Source organism: Microtus ochrogaster, chromosome 10 (assembly GCF_000317375.1).
Source record: "Microtus ochrogaster isolate Prairie Vole_2 chromosome 10, MicOch1.0, whole genome shotgun sequence".
Classification (NCBI taxonomy): domain Eukaryota; kingdom Metazoa; phylum Chordata; class Mammalia; order Rodentia; family Cricetidae; genus Microtus; species Microtus ochrogaster.
In genome coordinates, this window is record NC_022016.1 from 80,711,110 (window position 1) to 80,727,605 (window position 16,496).

Sequence of the window (16,496 nt, forward strand, 5' to 3'; positions counted from 1 at the left end):
CGGATCTCTGTGAGTTCGAGACCAGCCTGGTCTACAGAGCTAGTTCCAGGACAGGCTCCAAAACCACAGAGAAACCCTGTCTCGAAAAACCCAAATAATAATAATAATAATAATGATAATTAGCGAGCGCAGAACTGAACATGGTGTACGGGTGGGGGCCACAAAGCAAAGTCGCCATATTCCTTTCGAGAGGGCGAGGCGGAGGGAACTGAGGCCTAGTCGGGGTAGTGAGGAGCTATGCCACATCTTGCACAGAGCGGCAGGGCTGTCGCGGAGTTAGCAGAGAAAGCATGTAGATGACATGGATACCCGTAGCGTGGGGCTCACAGAGAGAATGACACTTGAGCCAGGTGGTGGTGGCCGTCGTCTTCAATGCCAGCATTGGGGAGGTAGAGGCAGGCAGGTCTCTGAATTTTAGGAGAGCCAGAACAGGGCTACAAGAACAAAAATTTAAAAAAAAAATGAAAAATTAAAAAAGAACACTTGAGGTGTCTTCCAGGTGGGTTAGTCTGGGAGTTTAACTTGAAGGTGAGGGCCAGAAGGTGGGTGGGGAAGTTGAGCAAACACTAGAAAGTTCTGCTACCTACTGGCTGAAGCTAGCTCCTCTTCCATCAGGGTTAAAAAAGGCTCCCGCTGATGCTAACTCCCCTCCCACTCCTTAACCTCTGCGTGGGTGGAGGATGAGCATGTGTGTGAGAAGGAGAGGGAACCCTTCAGAAGGGGCGCTACCGTGAGGGGCTAGAACATCCAAGGCATTTGGACTTCCGGCTAAAGCTGGGGAGCAGAGAAGGGGCAGATGAATGTCAGGGAGGCCCGAAGCCAGGCCAGGGGGAGAGGTGAGGGGACAATCTAAGACCACAGGTGGCCAGGTGTAGGGTGGCAAACCCACAAAGCCTTGCCAGAGCCCAGACCTTGCAATTCTCTCCCCAGCCCAAGGCATGCCACCCCAGGGTGGAGCTGAGTGATCAGTTTGCACAGGTGAGCCAGGTCACAAGGCCATGGGGGCGGAGGTGGCTGTGGGAAGGACACAACCTTTACAGGGACTGCACCGAGGTCTTTACCTGCCTTCCTGTGCACCAAGCTCTTCCCAGAAGGTTCTTTGATCATCTGGAGATGAAAGAAGGCTGGACAGAGGTTGGAGAGAGTTGAGGCCAGCCCACTTTCGCAGCCTGGCGCAACAAACGAACCTTGCCCCAAACCATGCCCCCTCCCCACCCCTGGGCCTGAGTGCCAGCATTATGCCATGCCCGAGCCCCTCTGCGGTGTGTTCGTGCTGAACTGAAGGCGCTAATAAGCTCCTCCACAAAGGCCCTTTGTGTGCCGGTTGCGTCCCTTGTCCCCTCAGGCGCGGGTGCCTAAACTGAGTTAAGGGGTGTGCGCCTCGGCGGCTGTAGTGGGTGCCTGCCGAAGGGGCTGGCTGACCCAGAAAGCAAATCTGGCGTGTTGTGTTTCCTGTCACGTGGACCTTGTCAGTGGGGTGCGGAGGGTCTGAGGCCACTGCAGAGACATACAAACTGGGGACTGGGTCAGAGGACAGGCCCCACCTGGTCATTAGGTCTTTGGCCACGCCACCTTTTCTCTCTCGCCCAGTGCAGGCCTTAGTGGGGAGCAACCGAGTGAGAAGTGGCTTTGTCACCCGAGCCCACCTGGCTACCCTTGAAACTTGAGGCCTGGGCGCGGGTGTGGTGTCGTTTACATGGATAGCGATGGGTTCCAGATGCGGGAGGGGAAGGTCCAGGGCGCGACCTGGGTTGGGGTGTGGGTTGGGGGCAAAAAAAAAAAAAGCGGTTTCGCTGCCCGAGGTCAGCCCGTCTTACGGTTCCTGGCAAATGACTGAGGGCGGGTAGGATGAAGGTAGGGTACTCAGAACCTCTAGTCGGGGGAGAGGTGCAGAGGGCGGAGCCGCCCCTGGGCCGGTGTGGAGCAGCGGGGCTCCGTGACTTCCCCGCCTGCCTGGGGGGTTGAGCCTGGGATTGGCGGACCCTGGGTGATGTCAGGCCGACTGAGCTCATAGGCGGGGCGCGTGCGGCCGGGCTGTAACCTGAGAGGAAGGATCAGGTAACGCAGGTGTCGGGTCCGTGCAGCCCCCGCCGCCAGGTGCACAGCGGGGGCCACCGGAACAGTCGCAGGTAGGAGCAGCCCTAGGCTGTGGGCCCCCTGAGTAAGGAGAAGCGTTCCGGGGCACCAGCTCTAGACAGGGCCCCCTCCAGGCCGAGACCCCCGCCGGAGAGGGTTCAAGGAGCCTTGAGCTCTCACGTGCGGTTCGTGGAGTAGCTAGTAGGGTGCAGCCGAGCCCTCGGGGCGGGCTAAATGGGAGCTGTCCTAGCTCAGGCTCCCCCTGGCGTCCAGGCTGGGCCTCCCCGCCCTTGGGTCCGCCCCTTCTGGCCTTAGTGGGGCCCCCTGTGCCCTTGGCCCTAACCCAGACCCCTCCCTTTTACCAAGCCTTCGCCCTTTTACCAAGGTCCCCACCCCCCTTGCCCCATCCTGGTCGGAGAACTGGGGGTCGGGGGAGGGGCAGGGACGCGGCTAGCTGCGCCACTCGACGGCCGCTGGCCGCGAGCCCCCTAGGCAGAGGGTGGGAAGGGAGGTGCGAGGGGCATCCGGGCTAAGTGCATCCTCCTCCACTGTCTTCCCGCAGCGGAGCTCGGGCGACGGCCACTCGGGTTTGCGAAGGCAGGACTCGGGGCTGCCCTGGCACAACATCGGACTGCGCAGGCAGGACTCCGGCCGCAAGCAGCGCTCGTTCAGCAAACAGCCCAGCACGGGGGACTACTACCGCCAGCTGGGCCGCTGCCCGGGGGAGCCGCTGGCCTCACGCCCGGGCATGGCCCACAGTGAGGAGGTGCGTGCTCTCCATCCCGCATCCATGGGCCGTCCGGGCCCGGACCCTGTTGCACGCTCCTCACTCTCTGGCCCCTCTGCACCCCCGCAGGCGGCGCTGCTCCCCGGGACCCACGTGCACAACGGCTGCTCAGCGGACCCCAAGACGTCTAAGGAGCTGCCACCACCACCGCCACCACCGCCACCGCCACTGCCCGAGGCCCTGAGTTCGCCGCCACCTGCCCCACCTCTGCCCATCGAGGGCGCGGTCGCAGGCTGCGGGCAGCGTCGTTCCTCGTCGTCTGCGGGCAGTGAGTAGGGGCGGGATGAGGGGTGGGGGCGGCGCCAGCTGTAAAGGGGAGGGAAACCTAGAGACCGCCCCCTCCCCAGCTGCGACTTGCCTTCCTCCTTCCCGGTTCTTCTTTCCAGACCCTACCCTTTGAGGACAAAGGAAAAAAACTTTTGAGTTGCTTCGGTCCCACGGCAGGACTGGGCTGAGTGTGGCTTTTGGCAAGGCCCCTGCCTTCTCTGGGCCTTCTCCTTTTTGGCTAGGGAGAGCCTCCGGGCTCTGGTGGCTGGTGGTTCTTGAGCTCTTTTCTTCCTGTACCTACATCTTCAGTCCCCGCACTCGCCAACCTTTGACTCTGGTTCCCTCAAGCTAAGCACAGCCTTGAGTTTTTCTGAGCTACGACAGAACTCACTGATCAGCTGTGTCTGGCGAGGGGAACAAAAACAATGACCCAGCAATCCATCACAACCCTTTCCTTGGGGTTTGTATGTACATGGTGATGGTGTTCATGCAGGACACCTCAGGGCCCCCTCAAGCGTGCTAGGCTTACTCTCGACCACTGGCTGGACGCTGTTGTTTAGAAGTTCAGCTAGGGACCAGGACTGCGGGACCATTCCTTCTGCCAGGGATTCTGGAAGGTTCTGGTTCTCTCATCCTAGTGAGGCAGGGCTGGGCGCAGAAACCGTACTCGGAGGTTCCAGCCCAAGCTTCGTTTCTCTGACTGGACTAGGAGAGCAGCTCCTCTGGAGCCCGACAGAGTGTGTGCACACCTGGGCCTCTCAGTCCATCCCCCAGCTCTCCAAGCTACTCTCTTTCCTCTGCAGTCTGTACTGGGGACAAAAGGGAAATGCTAGTCTCTGGCTGTCCCAGCCAGCCCCAATGCCAAGATGGTCTCCCTTAGAGGACTGAATGGCCCACCCTTGTGGGGCCCCCGAGTGGCCTGAGCCAGGGTCACAAGGGCAGGAGAGCTCCTCCCCTCTTCTCCCCCTCCTGCCCTCCCTGGCCTTCTTGCTGTCCCGGTTTCACCCCAGCCCCCCCTTCCTCTAACTTCGCTGTCAATTCTCTCCCCTCGGTTCCTAGAAGTGAGAGTCCTGAGACACAGGAAGAGTGAGTAGCTGCGCGGGCTCACGGCTTAGGCTAAGGCGTGGGGTGGGGGAGGTGGCTTGCCCAGAAATAAGGCAGAAAGGGCCCGGGACTGAAGAAAGGGCTTGCTAGGGCCAGTAGGTGAGAGGACCTGTTACTCTGAACACCTACGGCATCCCCGCATCCGGTGCCTGGCTTGCAGTTTTGCTTAAGTAAATGAGCCGGCGGCGGCATGCCTTCCTTCTCCTTGGGATGTGCTCCGGATTATCCGCCCCGGCATCCAAGGGCCTTTAGTATCACTTTGTTCTGCCCCATCCGGGGCACCAAAGACAGCTCTCCCCAAGTCCTCATTCACCTCCGCCAGCCCTGCTGGAAATGCAAACTCAGTCCAGGTATTTGCATGCCTTTGGCCTGGCCCTTCTTCCTGCATGCCCTCTCCCGTGTCCTCAGCAAGCTCCTCCTTCCACGGTCCCCCAGGGTTATGCAGTGCTTTGCCATAAATGTCTGCTCCGCTTGCTGTCATTGTGTCTGCTGTCTGTCTGTGGGTGTGGGGCCAGGGAAGGTCCAGCTGGGTGGCACTCCAGGGTCCTGAGTCTTATGGCCACGGAGGCTCCAGTCTGCTCAGTCCAAGGGTCACTGGGCTTTGCTGATGAAGGGAGAGGGCCATAGGGAAACTCCGCCCTAGTGGGGGCTGAGCCAGGAAACCTGGGACAAAGGTTGGGTGGCTAGCAGGGTAGTGCACTGGAGCTGGGCAGTCGATGGTGGGCAGAGATCCGCTCGAGTCCCCAGGGCTGGCCCAGGAGCCACCATGAATTCCCAGGGGCCTCCAGGTGGGGGCCGTGTGCCCAGTGAGTAAGACTTGGTGGGGTCACCGTGGACTGGGAGCTGATAGCCCACCTTTGGGTGTCCTGATAGCTGTCTGAGGTATCCCAGGAGCTGGAGAGCTGCCTCTGGGCCCAAAGGTGGGCCCTATCCATCTGGCTTGGAAAGGGGGTCTGGGGTGAGGTGGGGGCAGGATGGAAATGGGAATGCTACCTACCCCCAACCAATCACCTCTTCTCTTTGGGCAGGTACCAAATCTTTCAACATGATGTCTCCAACGGGTGATAACTCAGAGCTGCTGGCTGAGATAAAAGCAGGCAAGAGCCTGAAGCCAACGCCACAGAGCAAGGGGCTGACCACTGTGTTCTCAGGCAGTGGGCAACCAGCCTCCCAGGTAGGCACTAAACGGGTGCCCCGCCCGGGCTCCCAGTGCCTGCTGGGTGCTCAGCCCTACTGCTTCTCCCGGCAGCCTGAGTCACCGTCACCTCAACCATCGCCACAGCCTTCGGTGTCACCTGCGCCATCTCGAGCCCGGAGCCCCACCCCACCGGCCTCTGGGCCTCAGCCGTTGCTCAATGGCAGCCTAGTGCCGGCACCACCTGCCACACCAGCACCTGGAGTACAGCTGGATGTGGAGGCCCTCATCCCTACGCTGGATGAGCAGGGCCGGCCCATCCCTGAGTGGAAGCGCCAGGTGATGGTCCGGAAGCTGCAGCAGAAGATGCAGGAGGAGGAGGAACAGAGGAGGAAGGTGGGTGGGGTATGGCTTCCTAGAAAGCCCCGGGGGTCCGCACTAAGTCTACAGCCTGTTCTGACCCTTCAGCCTCCAGCAAAGCCCTTGGAAAGAAGCAGGAATATAGGATATCCTATACATAGTAGGTCTCTGTCTCCCCACGGCTAGCTGTCCCTTGAAGGGAGCTGTCAATGTTTACCAAACTCTAATGTGCCTTCAAGTCACTTGGGACCTTATTAAAGAGCTTATTCTGCTTTGGGGACAAGGGTTGAGATTCTGCATTTCTAACAAGCTCCTGGGTGGACCACACTGAGTGTGACCTGAACTCTGTCCTGGCACTGCCACCCTCCAGCCGCTGCTGCTGAGTCTTGCTTCAGTGTCAATCCCTTATCTGTAAGATGATTTGGTCATCACTAGTTGCCGGACGGTCACCATTTACTCAGCCAACCAGTGTTCTCTGAGCGCCACCTATGTATTGCACACACGATTGTATCTTCTGAGGCTCACAGTGAAGATACCAAAGCCTGCTATCAAGGTGGCTGTGGAAGTTATGTGTGTGTGTCAACAAGCAGATAATGTCCCTAAGAGATGATGATGTGAGAACGACAGTTTGGAGTAACAAACAACTAAGCTTTATAATACACTGAGTGATCAGGGGCACAGGAGACTGAGGTGCCACCCAGCTGGTGGCCAGCTGTGGGCTGAGGTGTGGTGTATTAGCCCAATGTGAGATGGGAGCCGGAGGTACACAGGAGTTGATTAGGAAGAGTCCCATGCGGAGGAAAGCAAGCAGAGTGGGAGGTCTGGAAGAGGATGTGTCTCGTGCATTTGCGTTTGGTGTGAGTGGTGGGAGTCAGGATACAAAGTTTCAGCTGACAGCCTGGAAAAGACTAGCCCCACCCCCTCTTCCTAGGAAGCCCCACTCCCTCTTCCTAGGAAGCCTGGCAACTCAACATACTTGTGTTGGGAGGTGGGCAGTACTAGAGCTAGATGGATCTGGCCCTAGAAGTGGAGCTGGGTCCCGCACATTTTATGGGGTAGGAGATTGTAATTTAAGAATGGAATATGGAGCCGGCGGTGGTGGCACACACCTTTAATCCCAGCACTCGGGATTAAAGCACTTGGCAGAGGCAGGCGGATCTCTGTGAGTTCGAGGCCAGCCTGGTCTACAAGAGCTAGTTCCAGGACAGGCTCCAAAGCTACAGAGAGACCCTGTCTTGAAAAGTGGAGTATGGAGAGAAAGAATGGAGTGGAGTAGGAGGGGCATATGAAACGTTGACTTGACCGCTGGGACAAGGATGGACTTGGACCACAGGAAGCCTGAGGAAGGGTCTGTGATCTGGTGACAAGAGAGGAACGTTGGGATCTGGCTTGGAAAGAGCTATGGATCGGGCAGGGGAGGGCCGCTGTGCTCGGCTTCAGTGCCTTTCGCATGTTCTTTGGGTGGTGTAATGAGCGACCAAGCCAGGCATGGAGACCCAGTTTGCCAGTCCGCCTTTCCTGCCTCAGGCAGCACCGCAGCCCCAGCCAATGCCTTCTACCAGCAACCAAAGCGAACAGTGCTCTGAGCTGGGAGCCGAAGCCTTACTGCAATGCAATCTCCCCGCCAGCCAGGCGGCCGGTCCCTGCAAACGCAGCCCAGCGGAGCCATTACACCACCCAGGTCTTGCAAAAGGTCGCCTGCTCTGCTGCGGGAGCTGGGCCAGAGGGAGACGCGCCCCCTCCCCTCTCTTGTCTTCCCCGCCTTAGCTGACCGCTGCTAGCTCCTGCTGCTATCCCCCGGAAGGCTGGAGGTACTCCCGCGAGCACAACGCCATCCTAGGGCCCTTTGGCGAACTCATGACCGAGGCCGACATCCTCCGCATCGAACAGCAAATTGAGAACCTGCAGGTGCTTCACAAGGCAAACAAGCTTGAGGCGCGCCTAGAGCAGCTAGAGCTGGAGTTGGAACAGCTGCTACCGATCTCTGCTGCTCTGTCGGCACCGCGCTTCACCGTAGACCCACGCCGCATGCATGGCCACGCACCCAACCTGCCTGCCTGGTGCAGCAAGATCTCCACGCTGCTCAGGAGTATGGCCACGCTGCTGGCCGCGCTGGGCGGCCGGCCCGCACACCTGGCAGAACTGCTGACTGCAGACACTGGCCAACCGCTGGCACCGCTGCCAGACGCACCCTCGAGGCCTGGACCTCTCTGTTTGGGCCGCTCTCATTCACTCAGCTGGTGCCGGGAGGCCGTGGCACGGGAGATCCTCGAATGTGGCGTCTCGGTACAGCACCTCCGCGCCGCGTATGAAATGCGCACTCAGGGCGCGGCGCCCACCCCGAGCCTACGCCGCAAGCTCCCTCAGCCCGCCAGCACCCCGGACCGGGAACCCATCCTCGAGGAGGACTACGTGGCGATCGGTTCCAGTGAGCCGCGAGCCGCCGTCGCCAATGGCCTGTGGGCTGCAGAGGAGACCCTGGACACCCTGGACCCACCCGAGCCGTGGCACCGGGAGGAAGCTTTTCCGGAGCCCGAGCAGCTGGCTAGCAGGCCCCCACTCTCCACTGAGCTGCCTGGCGTCCAGGACTACATCGACATGCGTAAAGAGCGCATCGTCTACCTCTTCCTGGAGCACTGGCGCAAATGGACCTTCCAAGGACCTGGGCATCATGCTCAGGCGCGCCTGCGCAGACTGCTGCCCCGGGTAGTGGCCTCTGGCGCCGGTCCCCTCCCAGAGGCAGACGACACTGCCCAGAAGCAACCAGCTGGTGACGACTTGGACCGTGACCCTGAAGAGCGTCTGCTGCGGCTGCTCAGGCAGCGACAGGTGGTGGGCAAACTGCTGGGCCACTGGAGAAGCATGCTAAGGCAGGTACCAGCGCGCCAGGTACCCGGCTCGAAGCTGACACATGGTGTGTACTGGCCCGAGCACTTCCTGCCACCACTCGACGGCGGCGCTATGCGGAGCTACGACACTCTCACCCTAGATCTCTTCATGTTAGGCTACTTTCAGCTGCTGGAGATGGGCCTGAGCCGCGAGGAACGGAAATTCCGCCACCTATTGTGCTATGAGATGTTCGACCGCCTGGGCAGCCACCCGTGGGAGCTTATCCGCCAGTTCCACCGAGCAGTGTTGGAGGAGGTGGAGGCTGGAAAGCGTGGCTGGGACGATGGCTTTGAGGATCTCAGGCGCCAGTTCTTCGGAGACAGCCCTGAATCTGAGCCGGCTCCAGAAGAGGCTCAAGAGGAGAAGGGAGAAGGGGGAGAGAAGGAACAAGACCAAGAGGAAGAGGAGGAGGAAAAAGAGGAACAGGGAGAGGAGGAAAAAGAGGAGAGGGGAGAGGAGGAAAAAGAGGAGGGGGGAGAGGAGGAAAAAGAGGAGGGGGGAGAGGAGAAAAAACTGAAGGAAGAGAAGAGAAAGGAGGAAGACAAGGAGAAGAGAGAGGAGAGAGAGGAGGAGCCTTCTGAAGAATCCACTCCTGCTCAAACACAGGACCTGCCACAGGGGCAGCCAGAGGCCCCAGCCCCAGCACCGCAGCCGCCTCCCGCTGCACCTCCCCCAACCTCAGACCGACCTAGTTCGGAACCCCCAACTGAAGAACCCCTGGAGCTGGTGTCTGAGATGGGCGAATTCAGCAACGAGGACATCTGCCGCTATATTGACCGGAGCTTCTCCTTTTGGAAGGAGAAGGAGGCAGAACTCTTTGACATCTGAGAGCAAATGCACAGCTTAGTTTTGTGCCTGGATGCCTGTCTGGCATCTAGAGGCCAGAACCAGAGAGAAAACAACCAGTTTTTTAAAAGCCTACTTCTTTAGGACCTTTGAGATCCCTAAGAGGGAGGAAGTGAAGGCATTTATGAGATGGGTTAGTCACAGGGTCACAGGGCAAGTCAGGCGTTGCTATGAAGCCAGGAAGCACAAGTAAAGGAACTCTGGGTCCCCTGAGGGCAGTGTGGTTTTGTCTCTGGTTTTTCACCGGAGTTCACAGCTACTACCTCCTTGGCCACCCGTGCAGTGTTCTGTGTGGTGTGTGATGTGTACAGACCCTTGCTATTCTGTGACATCAAGGAATAAAGCGCTCTGTCATAGGCTGTGTCGGCGACCCTCTCCCCATGTCATTATAGCCCCACATAGTGGAATAATTTCTGTCCCATTAAGAAAAGAGCAAGCATGGGCCAGAAGGTCCTCCATAGGGATCCGGAGCAGACCCAGGTCTTCCTGAGCTGACCCAGTGTGCGCTTCAGTTCTCTGTCTTCCTAGAAATCCGGAAAGACAGACTAGGAAATTAGGACCCAGCTACTTTTCTGCTTCTTCCCTTTTACCTTCCCTAATATATCTAGCTCCACTTTTAGGAAACAGGTTGGGTCATTGGGGAGCAGAAGGCCCCTTTTGAGCAGGCTACCACCAAGCACCATTATCTGATTGTACAATAGCAGGCCACCAAAAAGGTCTTTCTTATAAATGCATATATATTCTTCTGCCCCTGAATTCTCCATGTCCCCTGGGTTGGAAATGCATGCCCCTGGCCTGCAAATCTCAAGTCAAGCTGGTCCCTGAAGCTGTGTGGTTGTGTTTTAGGAGGAAGAGGAGGAGGCCCGGCTGGCCAGCCTGCCTGCCTGGAGGCGTGACATCCTCCGGAAGAAGCTGGAAGAGGAGCGGTGAGTGTCTGGAGGAGGCTGCTGGGCACTGTCTTGATCACGTCTAGGATTGGGATGCCATCTAATCCTGTCTCTTTCTCATTCCAGGGAGCAGAAGCGGTAAGTTCGATCCTGGCCCAAACCTGTCACTTCTTTCTACAACCACTCACTGAGGCTTGTCCCTTATGCGCCTTCATCCAGCCCATTACTTCAGTCCTTGTATCATAACCTTTCTGCGCCCACTAATGACATAAGACCCTTAATTATTTAGCACCTGTCCCTCAAAGTCTAGCTCTCATGCTCAGATCACATTACCTCGACCCCCCCTCCCCATCTCCTATCACTAACCTAGCTTTTCACCAACTGTATTAGCACTGTGTGTGTTAGTATATACCTAGAATCCCACTTGGTAGGTATAGGCAGGAGTTCAAGGTTATCCTTGGCTTCACAGCCAGTTCAAGGCCAAATTGACCTACAAGGTGACCTTGTCTCAAAACGAGAGGCAAACAGAAGCTGGGCTTTCTATCCTACAGTGCTGGTTTTTCTGCTTTAATTGTGTATGTGTGTGTGTGTGTCTGTGTGTGTGTCTGTGTGTGGGTAGGCACACACGAATGCAGGTGTCTGTAGAGGCCAGGTGTCAGATCCCTTGGAGTTCCAGTTACAAGTGGTTGTGAGCCACCTAGTATGGGTGCTGGGAATCCAATTTGGGTCCTCTGCAAGAGTAGTCCATGATCTTAATTGATAAGCCATCTCTCCAGCCCCAAAGACAGTTATTTTAACCCCAGGATCAATAAACTTGATCATTCACATACCCCTCAACTTAATTTCTGTACCCAGGAATCTATTCTGGTACTGCCAGCTAGAAGTATAATGTGTACAGCAAATGTAATTTTAAATTTTGTGGTAGCCACATTGAGAAAATTTTTTTTAAAGGTATAGGTAAACTTAATCTGAATGCTTTAATTTAATGTATGAAGTCTTATTTTAGCAGCCTGTGTGAGGGTGATGGAGGAGTCCTAGGCTCACGGCTCAGGTGGCAGAGTGCTTGACCAGAGCACAGGAAGACCCGGGCTCAGTCTGCAGCCTGGGACTGGAGAGATGGCTCAGTAGTTAAAACACTTGCTGCTCTCTCAGAGGACCCAGGTTCAACTCCCAGCACCCACAAGGCAGCTCACAACCCTCTGTAATTCTAGTTCCAGAGAATCCAATGGCCTCTTTTAGCCTCCTTGGGCACCAGGCACACATGTGGTGCACAGACATAAATGCTGGCAAAATACTCATTCATACTCAATTAAATAAAATTGAAAACAAAATCACACACACACACACACACACAAAACCAATCCTGGAATGATAGTACAGGCCTGTAATTCCAGCATGCAGGAGAATCAGAAGTTCAGAGTAACTGTGTCAACATAGCAAGTTTGGGGTCCCCCCAAATATATCACACATACAACTCTTAAGATGTTTTTGAAAAAGAGCTTAGTTTTGAAAATACCATGTGTAGGCCAATTTGAATATTTCAATTGCTCCATAACTAAATAGGATTAGCGGTGACCCTGTCAAAAAAGCAAATCTATCCTTCTGCTTCTTTAGAGTTAGGGTTCAAAGCTGAGTGTTCTAGGCAAGGTCTAACCTGGGGAGCTATACCCCATACAGTAGTCCTGTGTTCTGAGAACCTGTCCCTAGCTGGCTGGCCTGTTCCCCTGTAATGAGATGCCCAGCATCTTAACCCTATTCCCTGGTAATTTAGATTGACAGTTCCCTAACAACTCAACTCCTGTCTCCAATGACAGGCCTCTTGTCAATTGATCCCCTGAACTCTGAAACATTCAATCCTCACACAGGGCCATCCGTGTGAGCCCTGTGTGACCCAGCACCCCCTCCCGGTAACACTCCTCCACAAAATAACCCAACCTTAGCCTCCACCTGCCCATCTCTCCATGACCAATATGACCCCATAAAAACCCCAGGGTCGTAAGTGGAGAAGGCCCTGCCCTCATTTACTCCCTCTCTCCCATCCTGGTGTCTGGCCGGCCCAGTATCTGGCCCCAGGCATCACTGAGTTTTGCCGCCCATAAACAGAAAAGAGGAGGAGCGACAAAAGCAGGAGGAAATGCAGAGGGCGAAAGAACAGTCTGAGAAGCTGCGGACACTGGGCTACGACGAGGCCAAGCTCGCACCCTGGCAGCGACAGGTCATCTTGAAGAAGGGGGAGATCCCTAAGTAATAAGAGTCTCTCGTCCTCTTGCGTGTAGCCTCACCAGTTCTGAGAGATGGGGAGCGGCCCCCCCAACCCCCGCCCCATCCTGTCAGGTTGGTGCGAAAGGGCTGGGAGCCTTGCCGCCCTTCCCTTCGGTGCCGGAACCCTCCCTGTTTCCCCTCCCTGGCCCCACATGCCCAGCCCTGCTGCTGGAGTGCTTGCGCACTGCTGCTGTCGCCTGGAAAAAGTGCCCAAGCTGTTGACGCAAAAAGAAAAAAAGAAAGAAAGAAAAAAAGATGCTGCTTATTTGCATGCTCACTTACATACATTTGCATGTTCGTCTACCTTGTGCTGAGCTCTCCCCAGTCCCGTGGGTGGTGACTTTTCCTGCAGGGCGCACACCGGCTGCAGCCCCCTCCCCCACATCCCGGAACCCACACTGCCAGCCCATCCTGGGTGGAGGCAGACCCCGAGCTCGGGGAAGGGGTTTTCCTCCCTCCACGACCCAGATCTGCGCTAGCCAAGGCCAGGCTGCATTTCTCATCCCCGGTGAGGGTTTCCTCTCAGTCATTTGTTTACCAGAACCGATGAAACTTGCCTGTCGGGGCGGAGCTACCGCTCCCAAGGGGCCCCATCTTAACCCCCTACCCCAGTCAAGCCCTCCCAGCCCCCAGCCAGGACCTTCGCGCTCCCCTGACCGTTTCACTGCCCCAGTGGTGTAAGTGGAGGGTCAGGGACCCTGCACCTGGAGCCGCAACTATTCCTGACCCCATACCCCACCCGCTTCCTTCCCCCATTAAACCTCTATCCGCCAACTGTGGCTCTCATTCACTCTCACTCGCCGGCTTAGTGACTTTCTCCTGGGGCCACTGGGTCGTGGCGGATACAGGAGGAGTTGATATAGGAGCCACGAAGACCACTGGTTTCCATTGCGCTCCCCAGTTCCCGAGGCGTCAGGACCCCTAGCCAACTCAACGCCCAGGGAAACAAAGGGAACTAGAGCGCCACTCAACAGCCCCAGCCCCACTGAAACACCAAGAAACTATTTAAGATATTTAATACCAACTCCAAACTCAGGTTGATAGACAGTTGTGCAACTGATCATTTGGCCCCTCTTGATATTTCTCCATGTCGCTTCGCTTCCCTTAGCTGGAGCTCCATAGGGCAGGTAAGCAGGGGCGAGGCCAGCCGGTGCTGCTACGCAGGACCGTATTAGGGGGGTTAGTAAATGACATAAAATGTCTACACGCATAAGTAACGATACTTAAGGCTCCTGCGAGGGTCACTAGAATGACAACGTGACTGGTGGGTCTCACATCACGGGCCTTGCTGCAGACGGCTGCGCAGGTCCTCGGCACAGCCTTCCAACCCCATGCGCTCCAGGGCCGCATAGATGGCACCCAGACCTGCAGGTTGCTGCTGGCGCCAGCGCTTGAGCATCTCATACTGTTGGTCTCGGAAGCGGCAGATCTCCACCTCCACAGCCTCAATTTCTGCCTCCCGCAGCCCCAGTGTGCGCACGAACTCCTTCCACCGTCGTGCTGGGACAGCATCCATCACATCATAGAGCTGCGGGCCAGGCTGGAGCATAGCAGCTGGCGAGCCTGCGGGGGGCGCTGGCGAGAGCGGAGGTGCCAGAGGAAGGCCTGAGGTGGGGTCAGGGAAGTGAAGTAGCTTTCCAAGAGGAGGCTTAATGGACTTCTTTGGGCAGGCCAGATACTACTCAGTGAGGACAGGAAGTCCACCTTGGACTTGGGATGAGGGAGTCAGGCCTTCCTTAGCCATTTCAATCACTTACCAAGAGATCTGTTTGGCGACTGATTCCAGGGCTGTGGAACCTGGTTGCAGGCCATCTCCTGAGTCTGGGATAAACCAGGGGTCCAGCTGTTGCCTACCAACTGGACAGTGGTGCAGACCTTTCCAGTACTGCCTTGGGGTGCCAGGAGGGTGTGGGCACTGTCTGAGGCTGAGGGATGGGTAGTCTGGAGTGGGGAGAGGCACCAAGTCAGTCATGTGTGTCTAAACAGGCCCCTTTGCTAGTTTCTGCCCAGGGGTGGCCATTCTCTGGCTCAGGAGGCAGAAATGCCTCCCCTAGGCTCTGGGTGCACGCGTGCGCGCACACACACGCGCGCACACACACACACACACACACACACACACACACACTCCTGTGGCCCAGCAAATCCTTTGGAGTTGTTCATCCTCTCAATGTTAGGCCTGGGGCCCTTGTCTGACTCGAGGGGGCAGTGACTTGAGAGAGGGTGCTGTAGCTGGTCCTGTCACTGGTAACTCAGCTCTTTGACAGATGACAGCACTGGTCTGTTAGGTCTAATCTGTGCTAGCAACCATACAGAGCACTAAGGACTGTAACTCTCCTAGTTCCAGAAGCTTCCCAAACCTGAGATAATTACCTGTGGTGAGGTCAGGGTCTCCATCTCAGTTGTGTCTACTGAGAGAGAGAGACAGACAGAGACAGACAGACAGACAGACACGCCATGTCAGCAGCAGCCAAGGCCCCTGGACTTAGGTGCCAGCCCAGGCATCTTGAGTCCCTTTGCACCTCATACCCTCTTCTGCACAGAGTTCCAGGGGCTCTAGAGTACCTACCTAACTTTACCCCATGTCTCTGGTAACACATGTGTGCAGTACATGTATGGACTTACCAGGAACCACAGGCTTGCAAGGCTGGCGTCGGCAATATGAACAGATCAGGGTGGCCCCAAGCAGGAATGAGGTCCCTAGAAGCACCTGGACCCAAACTACTGTGAAAACAGTAACTGGTGAGTGCCAGCCAGCAGCCATCCCCTCCATCCCAGCCTGCAGCCACGCCCTCCCCACACTGGCCCATCCAACCCAGCCTGCAGCCACCCCTCCCTACACTGCCCCCCCCAGCCTGCAGCCACCTCCTCCCCACACTGGCCCCTCCCCCCAGCCTGCAGCCACGCCCTCCCCACACTGGCCCCTCCCCTCAACCTTCCCACCAGAGTTACCACCTACTCCACTTCCAGGCACAGGCTGTTGTGTAGGCATCGGGACAGATTCTGCAAAAATCCCTGCAAAGGGAGTGGGGCAGGACTGAAGGCTACCCAGGACTGCCTGGTACCTTCCCCATCTTTTAGGAGGTGGGGGCGTCTATTCTGTGAGCCTCATTCCGTCGTCCATTCCCTGAGCATCACTGAAATGTCACTTGGATCACTAATATCAACCATCACTCTTGAGCGTCCAGCTAGATCCACAAGAATGGGAGGTTTGCATCCTAAGTTCCTGAGTGGTCCTCACACCTAGAATTAGTGTCTGTGAGGTAGGTAGCAGATAAGCAAACGGTTGAGCCAGTAAGGTGCCTTCCCCTTATTACAGCTCTGGGAAGGCGGCACAGCACCCTCATGCTCAGAGGGAAAACTTGAGATCTCAAGCAGCAAATCCAGCCTCGGTGCTGCAAGCCGCGGAGCTTGTAACCAATAGGAGGGCGGCAGGTCTAAGGGACACTGTGACAGAGGTGACAATATACCCTATTATGTATCTGCACAACCTTTTACCAGCCTGTTGTCTGAAATGTCACTTCCATGGCCCAGCCAAGCTGCCCCCACCTACATCTTTAACCATCTCTAAACCAGTAGCTCTGTCCCCAAAGTCCCCACCCTGCTCCCAGCCTCCTACTTGGGGCAGCACGTACAGTCACTGGCATGTTAATTGAGCCCTTCAGACCTAGAGATGGTTTGTTTCAGGGCAGGAGAAGAGGGAGATGAAAGAAAAGGGTTTAGGGGAGCTGGAGGGATGGTGGTGCACACCTTTAAACCCAGCACTCAGGAGGCAGAGGCAGGTGGATCTCTGTGAGTTCAAGGCTAGCCTGGTCTACAAAGTGAATTCCAGGACAGCCAGGGCTACACAGAGAAACCCTGTCTCAAAAATAAAGAAATAAAGAAA

The 16,496-nt window shown here is 56.6% G+C and overlaps 2 protein-coding genes across 3 annotated transcripts in view; one reads left to right on the forward strand and one right to left on the reverse strand.

Moving 5' to 3' along the window:
* The window catches only part of Espn (espin), a 32,821-nt gene extending 19,442 nt beyond the window's left edge, over window positions 1-13,379 (forward strand). The window contains exons 8-15 of one of the 2 annotated variants that reach the window (XM_026782201.1): window positions 2,639-2,842; window positions 2,933-3,131; window positions 4,190-4,216; window positions 5,263-5,408; window positions 5,484-5,765; window positions 10,311-10,390; window positions 10,478-10,489; window positions 12,455-13,379. In XM_026782201.1, the coding sequence (XP_026638002.1) occupies window positions 2,639-2,842; window positions 2,933-3,131; window positions 4,190-4,216; window positions 5,263-5,408; window positions 5,484-5,765; window positions 10,311-10,390; window positions 10,478-10,489; window positions 12,455-12,599 (1,095 nt within the window). In that variant the 3' untranslated portion in view covers window positions 12,600-13,379. Of the gene's footprint in view, window positions 1-2,638; window positions 2,843-2,932; window positions 3,132-3,151; window positions 5,041-5,262; window positions 5,766-10,310; window positions 10,391-10,477; window positions 10,490-12,454 lie in introns of those variants that run through there. The other variant, XM_005353657.2, reaches the window with a different exon arrangement.
* Window positions 13,380-13,671: 292 nt separating this feature from the next.
* The window catches only part of Tnfrsf25 (TNF receptor superfamily member 25), a 3,676-nt gene continuing 851 nt past the window's right edge, over window positions 13,672-16,496 (reverse strand). The window contains exons 2-6 of the mRNA XM_026782181.1: window positions 15,570-15,625; window positions 15,236-15,334; window positions 14,984-15,021; window positions 14,371-14,554; window positions 13,672-14,188 (exon numbers count right to left, since the gene is read on the reverse strand). Coding sequence (XP_026637982.1) covers window positions 13,890-14,188; window positions 14,371-14,554; window positions 14,984-15,021; window positions 15,236-15,334; window positions 15,570-15,625 — 676 coding nt within the window. The 3' untranslated portion in view covers window positions 13,672-13,889. The remainder of the gene's footprint in view (window positions 14,189-14,370; window positions 14,555-14,983; window positions 15,022-15,235; window positions 15,335-15,569; window positions 15,626-16,496) is intronic.